Source organism: Ornithodoros turicata, chromosome 1 (genome assembly GCF_037126465.1).
Source record: "Ornithodoros turicata isolate Travis chromosome 1, ASM3712646v1, whole genome shotgun sequence".
Lineage (NCBI taxonomy): Eukaryota > Metazoa > Arthropoda > Arachnida > Ixodida > Argasidae > Ornithodoros > Ornithodoros turicata.
This window is the reverse complement of record NC_088201.1, coordinates 857,708-872,060: the sequence shown is the minus strand read 5'-3', so window position 1 is coordinate 872,060 and position 14,353 is coordinate 857,708. Positions and strand designations below refer to the sequence as shown.

General features: G+C 45.5%; 1 protein-coding gene across 2 annotated transcripts in view; it reads left to right on the top strand.

Moving 5' to 3' along the window:
• LOC135377228 (huntingtin-like) overlaps positions 1-14,353 on the top strand; it is a 62,964-nt gene that overhangs the window by 24,850 nt on the left and 23,761 nt on the right. For both annotated transcript variants that reach the window (XM_064609524.1, XM_064609525.1), the window contains exons 12-25: positions 371-596; positions 1,028-1,189; positions 1,253-1,449; positions 1,503-1,699; positions 5,053-5,311; positions 5,363-5,463; positions 8,894-9,033; positions 9,212-9,332; positions 9,950-10,095; positions 10,915-11,021; positions 11,633-11,818; positions 11,873-12,069; positions 12,172-12,301; positions 13,405-13,574. In XM_064609524.1, coding sequence (XP_064465594.1) covers positions 371-596; positions 1,028-1,189; positions 1,253-1,449; positions 1,503-1,699; positions 5,053-5,311; positions 5,363-5,463; positions 8,894-9,033; positions 9,212-9,332; positions 9,950-10,095; positions 10,915-11,021; positions 11,633-11,818; positions 11,873-12,069; positions 12,172-12,301; positions 13,405-13,574 — 2,339 coding nt within the window. The remainder of the gene's footprint in view (positions 1-370; positions 597-1,027; positions 1,190-1,252; positions 1,450-1,502; positions 1,700-5,052; positions 5,312-5,362; positions 5,464-8,893; positions 9,034-9,211; positions 9,333-9,949; positions 10,096-10,914; positions 11,022-11,632; positions 11,819-11,872; positions 12,070-12,171; positions 12,302-13,404; positions 13,575-14,353) is intronic.

Here is a 14,353-nt window from a genome sequence, read left to right as displayed (position 1 = left end):
TGTAGATTGACAACACCCGTTTTTGGACTAAAAAAAACTAAAACAACAAAACTTTGAGACCAGTATAGGAAAAAAAAAGGGCGAAAGTGAAGGGGCTCATTTTGGGTCTCTTTGGTGTAAAGGTGGGCAGAGATTGAGGTCAGACTTAGCAGGGAAAACCCTGTCCTACTTCCGAGATAGGGAGCTGGAGTTTCACATGGAGCCTGCCGGTACAATGAAATCTTGTCCGACATGGGGAGTTTTTTCCGAGGTAGGGAGGTGGCAGACTTTGGAGGCTTTACTGTATTGTGCTGCAAAATAGCGGAATGATTTTTATAACCATACGAAAGTGTATCGCATTTATGTCTCGACAATGGTTGTTGCTTTTCAGTTTGGCAACACGGGTTCGTACGTTGATGCGGACATCCCAATAAAGTACTGTGCTCGGCTTCTTGCATCATCGTTTCTGCTGACTGGCACCCCTGGGGTCCTGATCCCCGACCGCAACGTCCGTGTCAGTCTCAAGGTCCTCGCCGTGGGCTGCCTCACCCGATGTCTGCTCCTTTACCCACCAGCACTTTTTCTTGACCTGCATGTTCACCAGGTGCCTGACCAAGGTGCAGTATATATATGCAGTCTCACACCAGTACAACAATAGAATTGCTTAAATGCTTGAGCATTGGTTGCATGCAGTTGGTTTCAACCATACTGGGTGGATTGATGAGAATTTGGAAATGAAAGGGTTTCTCTATGAAAGAATGTGGGTCACAATATCATTTAGTTCTAAAGGAGCAGTGTACCCACTTGTGGCAGCACTGCATTCCAGACTCATATCAGACTGGGCTTGTGGGCCAGTGCTAAAAACATAGGAAAATAGAGCATTGCAGACAGATTTGAATGTGCGATGTTAAGGGTTTCCTGCAACAAGTGGTTTATGGGGCATCATGTGGCTCGACAGGGGGGCCATGTGATGAGATCGCTATGGTTTTGGTATACTTGAGTTGATATCTCTAAAGTGGGATTTTATCCATCCCTCTTTTTGAATCAGATGGTGTACAAAAGCTGTGGGATGTGCTGGAGTTGATCAACCACTCTGATCCTCTGTTATGTGGGCAGACAGCATTAATGATTGGCCACTACTTGGGGTATACCCTGAAGCTGGCCAGCCCCAGCTGGAACTACTGGGCACGAAAGCAGTCACCTAGGCCCGGTAGGTTAGGCATCTTACCTATCTCAGAATAAAAGTTTTCCTAAGTGTCTCCCTCTGGTGTAGATGTTCCCAAGCTGGCTGACCTTGTGGCTCACATAGAAGGTGTGGTCCGTAGCTCATCTTCGGTGGCCAGCCGCACGGGCATCCAGGCTGTCCGTCTATGCCTCACGAGCATGCTCCGTTCCTGTCACGCAACGCTCGTACCTTTACTGCTCCAAGCATGTATAGACTCAAAGGACAGCTCGTATTGGTTGCTCAAGGTGTGTTTCATGTCATACTGGAGCGGTGCTTCATTTAGCGCCTGTATCTACAGGTGGAAATGGCCGAGATGATTGGTGAACTGCCGTTTCGTTCTTTGGAGCATATTAGCCACATCTCACGAAAGGTCATTCAAACAGTGCATCCTCGTGCAGCGACTTACCAAGAAATACTAGTCTTTGAAATCCTTGTGGACCTCCTCGGAGACGAAGACAGCCGGGTGCGGATGGCAGCTGCGACACAACTTGTCAAGTGAGCATCTCTAAACTTAAGATATTGTTGGATTAAAGATTTTGCTGCTTACCCTACTAATGCAGGGTGGAATTTGCAACATTTGATATACCAAGTGACGTGGCATCAAGTATATGCCATCATACGAGGAAAAGTCAACGACGGGACAGAACGCAGGCGTCATTGGTCCTATAGAAGCTCTGTGCATTTTTTTTTAGCGATCCAATTTGAGATTGCTGCGCGACTCACTCACCATCTATTTAGAACAACTAGGCTGGCAGGTCAGCTGGCGGGTCGTGGCCAGCTACAATGTGCATCCCAGAATGCTAGAGCATAAAGTATAGACCTCCGTAGAAATGACAGCTTTCATCTTCTGCTCACTCTACTCACACTGGGGTAATGTCAGAGGAGCAGACGACACCAAGACACGAGAAAGACAAAGCCCAATAGATGGTGTTCATTGCACAGTTTAAATCCAACTGATCAAGAGTTGCCGTTATAGTAATTGGTAACCTGTCTCAAATGCGTTACGTTGTACTTGAATATCACGTGATACCGGGTGGCCTCCAGTGTTTCCTGTTGCAGACGTCTGTGAACACCGCGATCGCAAAATTATTAATTAATTAATTTTGGTAAAATCCGATATCTGCACAAAATCCTTGCCATCCTTCAACTTGTCGTTCTCGGTAAACCGTCGGAAAAGTGAATCATAATACAGTAGAATCTCGATGATACGAATCTCACGGGGTCGCGGAAAAAATTCGTATCATCCGAAATTCGTATCAAACGAATTAAACCAAAATAAACATTGAGGCAAGAAAAATAGACAGTGACTGTTCATTTTTCGTTGCTGTCAATGAAAGAGGTCGGTTGTAACGCTTTTGTGTCTCCGTTTTTGGCGAATGCTGCCCAAACACGCGAGATGATTCAAAAGACTTAGCACGTGCTTTTCACCCGCGAGTCGCGCGACAGTGATCTAAAGCGAGCTTCTGCTAAAGCAAGCAGGCGTTAGGTGAAGCCAACTTTCAGAATGGTGACGCATAATGTAGCCACAAGTTGTCCTGCTATGTTCCCTCCACGTGTTCTGGGGTTCTGGTCGCTGTTTCCCGCCAGAGCGATGTCACACAGCTTCTCGGTTTATTGTTGCGAGGGGGGTAAAAAGGTAAAAAGCTCAAAACCATAGATTGAGAAGTTACCCGTCAAAAAGAACTCGTTACAAGTTAAGTTACCGTGTGCAAAATGTAACTAAGTTAATAACAAAGTTATTCAGCCTGAAATGTAACTCGCAGTTACTGAGTTACTTAAAAAAAGAACGAGTTACTTCCAAGCTACTTAGCACACAAAATAGCATTACGCAGGTGCAGCGCGCGCGAGCAGTTGAGTTAGACCTTGAGTTGGCCGCGGAGGAGTGCAACACGCTTAGATCGTTTTCGTTTATGTCCAACAATAGACCTCTCCCTGTTTGAAAACGAATGACGTCATAGTGTTCGACAGCGCCACAAATTTGGTTGAATTGAACTACGCTCGAAGTTAGAGGTGAAGGTCGCGCACGAAGGTAACGGTCTGGAGGGGATTGCGATATGGTCCCTTAAAGGGACGCGACCCTCGGTCCTGCTTTTCTTTCAATGGGAGGCAGCGAACAAGTGCCCGTTCGTGAAACCCAGACCTCTTCTTCCGGTTTCAGTCTGTCTACCAATGTCATGATGACGTTTCTCTGGTAGAGGTCTATTCGAACGCTTTGCATCTTACTTCCTATGGGCGCACAATGGTTCAGCTTCATTTCAATGGCAGCGGTTCTTACTTCCTGAATAAAATACTGCCATTGATTGAATATCACATTTATGGGGAAAAAAGCCATGAAGGAACCGGAGAGAAAGCGAGAAAATACAGCCGACCCCCGTTTATCCGGACTTCATTTATCCGGACTTCATTTATCCGGATCCCGCAGTATCCGGACAAAAGGCACGGGAACGGATTTTCCTCCATGTATTTTGTTCTCGTTTATCCGGAGTTCAGCTTCCGGACTCGGACAAGAATTCCAGGGAACGAAAGTTGAAAATTCTTGTAATCCAGCTTCAGTTATCCGGACTACCGTGAGTAAGAGGAGACGCTGACCCCGCTTCGTCACCCTTTTCCCTGTGTTGGGGTTATTCCCGTCACACGTCAGGGACCTACATTCCTCCATAGGGGAGACAACTGTGCACGATGACCCCCTTTTCTATTTGTGTGCGTTGGGTCATGTTGACCAGTCGAGTCATTTGGAAATATCTCGAGCAACTGTCCGGTTCTAGAGGGGAAAACTCCAAGCCGAGGGTCTGCTGCTTACGGCCCGTTGGCTGATGAAGACATTCCCCTAGCTGAGCTGCGATCCCTGATGCAGAGGCTCACTGCGACTGCCGTACATGATGCTGCGGCTTCTGACTACGTTGACGTTGATAAGGATGATGACGCGTGCGCAGCTATGACTGATGACGGTGTGATTGCTGCTGTTGCCTCCGATGATGTGCAGCAAGACGGTGCCGATGATGCCAGTGAGAAACAAGGCTCCGACATTGACACTTTGCGTCCGCACTGACATTCTTCGAGCAGCGCAACAGCGTGGCTCAGCTCTAAGCAATTAGCAAAAGTTTGCAGGAATCGAGTGCCTACACTACTATGTAACAGCTGTCATTGACGAGGTTTCTGTGTTTTAATTAAACCTTGCTCTGTAGGACGTTTTAGGACGTTGTAGGACCTCTTTTCCGCCCACATGAAGAAAGAACGCAATACGAGTTTTGTCTGACTCTACGTCGTACTTGCACGCCTTTTCGTAGATTTCGTATCTGTGCCTCCAGGTGTTGATGTCGCTTCAAATGGTGGAATTTGCTGGAGAAATGAGACTGTACAACTCTACAACACTATAGAGGGGGAATTACGTGAGGAAAACAAGTCTACATAAATTGGTATCTGCAAGAGTTGAGGCTGCATTTCTTCCGCTTTGTTATCATGCCCGTTTCTGTCTGACCACTGACAAACGGAAATAATTTTTGCTACATTTTTGTCCCGAAATAGGCAACACACCCGAAAACTTTCCCAGTGTAAACCAACTGAAAAGATAGAGGAATCCAATTCTCATCTTTATAACTGTCACTGCGTAGATTCTTTAGGGGGAATTGAGGATCGTCAGTCACCATTGCCTGAGACATGTGCTTCTTTGGGATTCCCACACACAAAGGGACAATGACAAAGTTGTTGCCTATATTTCCCTGAAAATGGCTAGGGAATACTACTAATGTAATAACGTACTTATTCTATTGGAATTTAATTGGAATTTTATTTTCTATCTTCCGTTTCCCCACGGCTGGGTAATTATGGCAATAAATTACCTATTGCAGGTGCGTCCCCCAGCTGTATTTTGCAAAAGATGGAGTGGACGAAACAGTAGTCGCCGCTGAAGCAGAGGCTGAAACGATGCAACTCTTGGGTTGGCTCTTTCACGAGAACACCTCTGCTCACCCGCAAGTCCATGGCTTGGTGAAGCCCTTCAACTGTAAATTGCCACGAGAGTATTCACCCTACATGGAGGGATCTCTATCGCGGGTCATTGCGCGACTCTGGAGCAAGCTGCATGTGTCTGCTAACCGATATGAGCAGGTAAGTTTGTACACGAGAAATGAAACGAGTTACGAATGCCTTCTCCAACAGCACGGTTGCTGTCAGGCCCTAGCCTGTCTAATTGTGGATTACCCGGCAACAATCTACAGCTTTGCCTGGGGTTGTGTCTTGGACTCATCTCTTCATGCCATGTACGTATGGGATGGGCAATAGTGCAATTGAGGACATTGTCCCAACATGACACGCACACCGTGTCTTGACAATAGCTTGCTGTATGCATCGTTTCTACGGAGGAAGGACCCAAGTATAACGATAGAACACGCTGTTCCGAGTATGTACATAAGCGATACTCATATAGTGATGTCGGACGCACTGCCGCTGGTGCATTGCCCTCTTCTGAGAATGCTACAACACCATGGGAATGGGAGCGCCATGTGACCCTCTTTTTACGCTAGGTTTGGCGCTTTGTTTTTCTGGTTCTTCACATCACTCCAGTTTCGTGTATTGGCTACGATTTAACAATGGCGTCTTCACTGAAAAAACGTAAAGGTAATCCGCCCTGTACATCAAACTCGCAATCGTCGGTGAGCATCGTCGTAGAACGAAGGAGATATTCATCGACAAGAAGTACGGCCTTTCAATGATTCTGAGTATTGAATAGAAACCACGGAGCTGGCGGTGCAAAAAGCAAGAGAATACGGAAGCACACGTCTATGAGTCGTCGACCGCATGCATGCTCTTCAACATGCACAGCAGCAAGGGGAAGACCAAGTCCCTGATTCTAAAGTAACAGCTGCACAGATTTTGAATGCAGCATGGTGTGGCGACGACCGTCATGAACTGGTTCCTGGGGATAGAGACATTGACAATGAAACCTGGCTCAGTATCACACGGACTGAAACGCAGTGGCATCATTGTTTGCAAGGTTCAATAACCTGAGGCAAAATTGCTTCTTATGCCATTAAATGTTCTGCCAAATTTTGTGCAATGTTTTAAAGGCTACATTATGAAATGCGGTCCCTTGACGTAGTACATTATGCAACTGGATGCACTTAAGCGTGATGCTGTGTAGTTCAGACACTACGTACCAGAAGTAGTCAAAACTACAATGCTGTTTCAAATGAAATATTGGTTTTCCCAGCCTTTTTCGTAGTTAGTCTCTTTCGCGTCATTCGAGGATAATGTGCATGGCGCGAGTTCTGTAGCAAGGCGCTGATAGTCCCTCAGCTATTGAATTCTACAGCAATATCCCTCCTATAACGACTGCAACTGACAGCATCGTTATACACGGGTGTTACTTAACGCAAGGGCATTGGCGATACAAAACGAGTCAAAATGACATAGTTGTACATCAGATCTCAATGGCTGTGACCCCAAACACAGCCATCATATTTTTTCTTTCTTTTTTTTTTCATTTGATGCACTTAATCTGCAATCATTTTTGCGGACAACAAACAGTGCTGTATTTGAGATTGCTTTGTTGCAACCTAAGGGGAAAAACAACATTGGCAAAATGCCGGGCAGACGTATGCTTCTGACCTAAAAGTCGTTGGGACGTGCTTGCAAAAAAAAGTTGGGCCAAGCTTGGGGTATAGCGTTGGCTTTACACGGTGCGACTTAATACTGCCAATATTGGACTAATGTAGCGGGCCAACCTATAAGACATTGGGCTAACACCAGGAGAGTGTAGAACCAAGTCCGGGCAGTGGCTGGCCATTAGTAGGCTAGACAGCGGCTCATGGATTAACAGCAACGATGGGCCAGCTATGGACCAGCTGTAATAAGGAGCAGGGCCCATGGTTATGCAGTACTCTGATCCCATTGCAGTATGGTACCATGCAGCTACTATTGCATTACCTCAACATCAGTCATAGAGGCATAAAATTGCTACACGAGAACAAACAAAAACACGCTTTGACTCTCACGAAACTGATTCATTATTGCTAATAACTGGAAGTAGATTCATAAGTAAGGTGGGTTAGCTGACACTTGTGTAGCTCCATCCGGTACGTGCCAGAGGGTAGGGTGTTTGAAGCAAAGGCTCACATTGCTACAGCCCTCAACCTGGATCAAACCCACGATCTTGAGCTCAGCAAGCCAGCACGCTACCAACTGAAGCTACCAAAGGTCATCGGAAGTTAATCTTCATCTTGTCTCAAAATAATTTTGCAAGAGGAAAGAATTAATTCGGATACGTTGAATTCTGAGAACCATAAAGCAGCACCTTTTCTTGCATTTTTTGTTTTGAGTAGCAGTCGCGTTGTTTTCGAGTTGGTTTGCAGTGCAGGGCCGACATTGGCCCGGCCTAATTATGCCGACCTCTCGATAGCACGCCTGTGACTTGTGCACACAACTTCTCGGCCCAACGCTGTTTGCCAACCAGCACCGTGAGCAACATTAGACCTACGTTGGTCCAAGGTGCTGTGGCCGACAAAGTGGTTTGCTGACCAAAAACCCACCACTGGCCGACGATCGGCAGTCGGCAATTTTCACTCGAGGAATGGTGCGCACGTGAAAAAGCATGCTCCAATTAAGTGCATTGGAGCACTGTATGATGATGTCATGATGCACAGCATTTGGGCCACGCGGGGTTGGCAAAAGAGGTGATGTTTGGCACGACATCTGTTGTGTGAGAACCAATACATTGCACAATGAGGCAATAAGGCAATAGCATTTCTGCAACACACTTGCGAAGCTCCCCCTCGTACATTGCGCCGCATCAGCAGAGAAGCTCACTCACTCGTTGCGCCGTCCTCCTCGTCTGGCGGTAAGGACACTGCAGAGCATTCGCGCTAGTACAGAGCTTGCAGATGTGCCACCGTCACAGCGGGAGGTGCGTTGGCCAAAAAAGAGCCATAAAGCCATACTGTTGGCAAGATGTTGCGCTCCAAAGAGTACACGGGAAGTGAACGCACGTCACGGCACCCGTGTTATGGTGCCGTTGCGTCCCACACAAATCATGTACACCAGCAGCATGGCTCTGTGGGTGGGTTTTCCGGCAGACAAATGTTTGTCTACTTCCTGCTGTCTACGCTTGGACGTTGCGCCACAGCTGCTTTGTCACAACACAAGCACCGTCCTTCGTCTGCTGCTATGCTATCGCATTTCACACGCATTTGGTGGTGCACCCAAACAGTATTTGGTTGCAGTGGCATTTGCGCTATTGAAAATTTTTCTACTAATTTGCGAATAAACATTTGTTCGTGCATCTCAAATTTTCACGCTTCACTCGTAATATGCATACAAGTTTACTTTTACGAGCATTACGTTTATGCTCTGCACAGCATACTTTTGTGTGCTTCTACTACAATATTTTCACGCACCATGTTGCTCATTCCAGACGTAGCACTCGTGCACCAATGATTCCGTTCCGTCGAATAAGCCATTGCAGCTGAGCATTCATGCGCGCCAATGCTTCAGTTACGTTGATACGCAAATAAGCTGCAAAATTAGACGACAGGGTTACGACACTCTTTAATGTGTTCTCTGTTTGAAAACAACACATGTAACCGTACGTATTGTGCTTGCAAAGATATGTGACCAAAGTCATTGATAACATGTTTGGAAACATTGTTGTGTCTGAGCCTCTGCTACAGTAAGAATGAAATGAATTGTGAGCAGTGCAGGTGGTGTAGCCACTCCACTGGAAAGTGCTGGAGGACTGTTGGCCTTCCTAGTGGCTCTTCTAACAGCATCACCTCTGGCTCTGGATATTCATGCTCATCAGCACCTGCTGGTGCTCTCTGGTCATCTTGTAGCAGGTTAGGAAATTTTTCGAGAAAGAACAGTCACAGTATATCAACATCAGCACAAGCATGTGCAGTCACAAAATTTCCTCAAATGAGCAATTTTTTTTCAAGTATCTGGGTGCGCACATTTTGAAATGTAATCTACTAGTGTTTTCACCATTTGAAAGCAATGTCTCAATGGGGTATGCAGGTGCCTGTTTTAAGTGCATCCAACCTAAGGAAGGAGATCCAGGCCAAGAAGAAGCGTGGCCTTGCGTTAAAGACCGTAATCTTGTACCACTGCTCGATAAGTTGTTTCAGCACACCATGCGGTATGTGTTGCCTTCTTTACTCAGTCCTTTTTACCTCCAAGGAAATGTTTCTTCTCATTGGAGAGAAAATCTCTGCTTCCTACAAGTATACTTGATGCTTTTGCTTAACTTGATCATGTTCAAAGGTCAGCTATACTGTATTGTTGATGAAACATTTGTGTTTCAAGTGCAAACAGTGAGACATGATTGCAGAGTTGTGTCCAAAATGCAAAGTCTTCGAGAGGTTCATAAGGTGGAATATTCCAATTAAAAGTGTTTGGCCTTCTTTTGTTCCACAGAATCTTAGAATCTTGTTCCACATAAGAGAATCAGTGCAGGGAATGAAACTAGGAGTTTGCTTGCCTAATGGGGGTTCTTTAAACCGAATTTTACCATGTTATTACTAACAAGCCAAGCATAAACAAGCTTCCTTGAGAGTTTCACCTGTGATTCTTCCTTATCTTGCCAGAGTAATGAAGGGTGACGTTCTTCGAGTACAATGCAAAGCTCAGCAAATGGACACGTTTCCGTATGGGCGGGTCAGAATAACGCTACTTTTTTCCAGATAATCAGTTGCAGATGGTAGCAACGGATAATACGGGGATAAGCTAAGGGACATGACTTTTGCTCTTTGGCAGACTACTAAATGTGTTTGCTCACACTCTGGATGAGCAGGGTACCCCTTCTCGAGGGTCTGTGGGGAGTCCCATTCGTCGCCGCAATAAAGGACGGGATGACACTCTGTCTTCCACTGTGAAAGCTGCTCCAACAAAGATGGCTCCAGGTATTCTCTCACAACATATTACCATGGCCAAAGTTGCTCCCTCAAATGCACACAAATATGTTGTCAAATTGAAGCACATACACTGCAGTGGATTTGTCGAAGGTTATACAGGTGCCTAAAGCATAGAATTACAGTCGCCGACCGATATAACATAATCTAAAAATTTGGACTTTGCAATTTTGGGGCCAAAACTGTTGGCACCATCCCCATAGAGCCAATGTATTTCCGCTCGCAATAATTGGGACCGTATTTTAGACAGACTGCCCGGTTTTTCGTACACATTTGGCTCGGAGCATGGCTTTCGTCTCCCAAGAGCCAAAACAGACTCATTTACAGTGAGTTTCGGGACTCAATGTTTCGGACAGTGCCACCGAGGGAAGCGCATGCGTGCGTGCATAGTCGATCAGGTTCTTGATCTGGTGCCGGAAAGGTCAGGCGACAAAGAGGTTGCAGTTATGCCCCCGTCAACCGCGGTGATCTTCAGCACACGGAAGTGTGTCGTGGCAAGGTACACTAGCAGAAATTCGCCATGATGCATTATCCCACGTCTGTGCGGGGAAGGAAATTCGTGTCTACAGTTATTTCAAACCAATGCTCCAAACCAAGCGAATGCTCAATTAAGTTTGTTTAAACATTGCATATTTAAGCCCTTGTCTAAAAATTTGGACTGCTCGATAATTGGGACTGATTTTGTGGCTCCCTCAAGTCGGGAAAAATCTGTCGTCGACTGTATAAAGGCTCCTTTCGAGTCTCTTAAGAAAATGTTGTTCTCAAATGGACCAATTAATAGAGAGAAAGTTAAAAACCATTTTTCCGCAGATACCGAGAGGCCATCTCAGAGTAAATCTCAGATAAGCAACTTTGCATCTTTACCTCACTACCTGAGGCTTCACGATGTGCTAAGAGCAGCACATTCCACTTACAAGGTGAGTAATGATTCCTGTACCCTCAGTAGGCCCAAAGCCCTACTGAAAAATATTGAATCGCTCTCTATTGACATGGTATCAAAGTTTTCGAGCTACTTGATAACAGTACTATGAAGGACTTTTCCAGTTGGGCAGAGGTTTATGGCTTCAGATGAGGTAACCCAACTATGTACCAAAAGTAACTTCTTTCTCCAGTTTTTATTCTCCAGTTTCTCGTATTTCCTTAGTTGCGGTATGTAAATACTTATATCGAAAAGTATTTATGTTTAATGCTCTTATGCTGCTTTATATATGCTCCTACCGTTTAATATCACTCTTTGATCTATATTTAAATACTCAAAAAAATGTATTTATGCCCAACCCTGATACAAACATAGGTACAGCTGTTCTCTGGTAATGCCCGAAACTGAATACCCAGAATGTTCTTGTTATGTCTGCTGTCTGCATGAACCACATCTCCTTCCTGCCTATCTCTTCCTTTTCCATCAACACCATAAGTGGTTCTCCAACAAATTCCAAAACGGACGTAAAGGACGATTTTGTATTCAATTTAACCTCCTTATTGAGGCCCAATTAGAGATGCCCTTTTGACATGCGCGTCATTGTGGCAGGTGTCTCTCGACTCAAGCAGCTGTGAAAAGTTTTCTGGTCTTCTGAAAGCAGCCTTGGAGACAGTTGGCCAGATTTTGGAAGTGGCACAGTTGCAGGATGTGAATCGTTGTGTTGAAGAACTTCTCAGTTTCCTAAAACTTTCTATTGGAGTGGAGCCACAGGCTACAGTGCAATGTGTAAGGCAGGTATGTAGGTCTTGTCTTGGTCTGCTGGGTTTAGCTCACAAGGACATTTTTCAGTTGTTAAAAGCATTGTTTGGCACCAACCTGGCGAGCTTGTGGGAAGCCACCAGCGTGAATGATGTGGTGTCCTCCAGTGCATCCACGGGACTTTACTACAATTGCTGTTCCTATCCATATACCTCACTCACCAAGCTGTTAGCCAGCTATGCTTCCAGGCCTCCACTGTTAACAGCTGATCCTACTATGCTTGGCAGGTGAATCAACCTCTATATTAAATATTTGCTGCACCATGTGAAACTGTGTTGCTCACTAATTCTGCTAGAGTCTTTAACTCGAGATCTTCTCCTCAACTACAGCTGGATCACTTGGGCAAGGAGGGGTTGTGAAAAAAAATTGTCTGGCTTGCTGAAACCTGGCTGTGGAAGCAAGAGTGGTAAAGCTGTTCTAGCTGCACATATACGGCTCTTTGAACCAGTCGTCCTTCAGGTAAGATGAGTTTCTGAAAGATGACTTTAGACCAGTTGATGCCACTTGAAGGTAGTACAGTCACCGACGGTCGCGGGTCCCATAGTGTTGATGCATAAAAACGTACAAAATTTCGGACGCCGTGCAGCCCCGTCACTCGATATTTCGGACTCCCCAGTGCCCAGTCAGCTTATTTCTCTCTTGGAGTGACGGAAAATATTGGTATCATCCGAAATTCGTATTGAAAGAAATCAACCAACTAAAATATTGAGGAAAAAAAAGGCAACGATTGTTCATTTTCTTTCCTCTGAGTAGAAGAGGTCTGTCGTAACGCTTCTGCATCTTGGTTTTTGGCCAACGGCTTGATTCAAAAGACCCAGTACCGCCTGCGAGCCGCGCGATAGCGCCGTAAAGCACGCATGCGTTAGGCGAAGCGGACTTGATGACTGCGGTGCCTCTGTCAGTCAACAATGACAAAACGTTGCTCCCGAAAATGTTTGTTTTGAAGCGGCATTTGCTTTTTCGGACTGCTCGATTATTTACAACTTTTGCGCGATCCACGCTGAGTCGGACGGAAAGATCGGACGGCGACTGTACCTTGGAAAGGCATTCCTAAGCAGTAAAGTGTGTGCTAGGTATAGGTGGGGAGTTCTTTTGACGTCCAGGAAGCATGACTAACATATTAAGGGAGCAAGCCAAGGCCTCTAGAATTGGAGAACGTGAGTCGGCCAGAAGGGCATTTGAATACAGTCCCGTTAATTCCAACTTGAAGGGCTCTCAATGAGGGCTTGATGCATTGATAGCGCATGCTAGCTACATCGGAGATGTGTCATGGCGATTGCTGCACGTTGGGCCTCTTGAGCAGCTTGTGTGCATCACAAGCGTTATACATTGCGTATTATACGTTGGCTTTGTGATACCTGCGAGACATTTTGCCCACGTATGCGCCACAGTAAAGCCCCACTAGTGGTACAAGAAATTATCTCCCAGAGAAGATGACACAAGAAGGACTGGCATGTCACCACACAATGTGCTTTGCAGTTATTGTGGCTGAAATAGTAAGAATACTATAGGAAGCCAATTTGGAGATGCTTAATACAAGAGCTCCTGTGGTATATTTTCAGGCCCTTAAACTTTACACCGTGTCTAGCAGTGCTAGTCTCCAGGCGGCAGTACTGGACCTTCTTGCACAGCTTGTTCATCTTCGTGTCAACTACTGCCTCCTCGACTCGGATCAGGTCTTCATTGGCTTTGTAATCAAACAATTTGAATTCATTGAGGAAGGGCAAATAACGTGAGTGTTTTCCCTCTTTCTCAAAAACTATTGTGCATTTTCAACTTTTTAAACTTTGCAGCACAATTTTCTCTGCACTGTACTTGCTTCAAAGGAATCGGGTTTTGCGGTTACATGAGCCTTTGTAGGACAAGGAGAAATGAGGATCAACAACTAGAAACAACTAGCATTGCCATCAATAATTGCCACCTAAATTTTTCATATTTTTCGCAACCTTTTTGGGGTTGAGTAGTCAAAAATGGGTGTTTGAGTTGAAGTCGGGAGCTACATGTGGACTACAGTACATCTACAGGGTGTCTCACGTAACGTGTCAAAAAATTATATTAAAAAATCTACACGACGGAAAATTATGGGGTCAACGGTACTCGCCTTCAGAGAGTTTTTGCCATCGTGTGAGAACACTCTTATGAATTTTTCGCCACGGGAAATTTAATTTTCCGAATTAAAGTCCGGAAATTGCCTAGTCAACCTAACATTTTTTCGATAGATTCGGGAAGCACATGTCGGGCTAAGCCCACCACGGAAAAATTCATTTCGTGGTACAAAAGTAAGGTGTGGAAAAAAATGGGAAAATATCCTGTTGCGGGCCGCGCAAAATGCTGCTCGCCTTTCGCATCCCGTCAGAGCGCTCCGGGAAGCGATGCATAAAAAACAGTCGTCTCGCCCCTTTAATTCCCCTCTCAACACCCTCATGTTTTCAGCGACAGGTTCACTTTGTGATTGTGTTTATCTTCTTTTGTTGTTCTACTCTTGGCTTTTTTTCATCGTTTGCTTTAGTG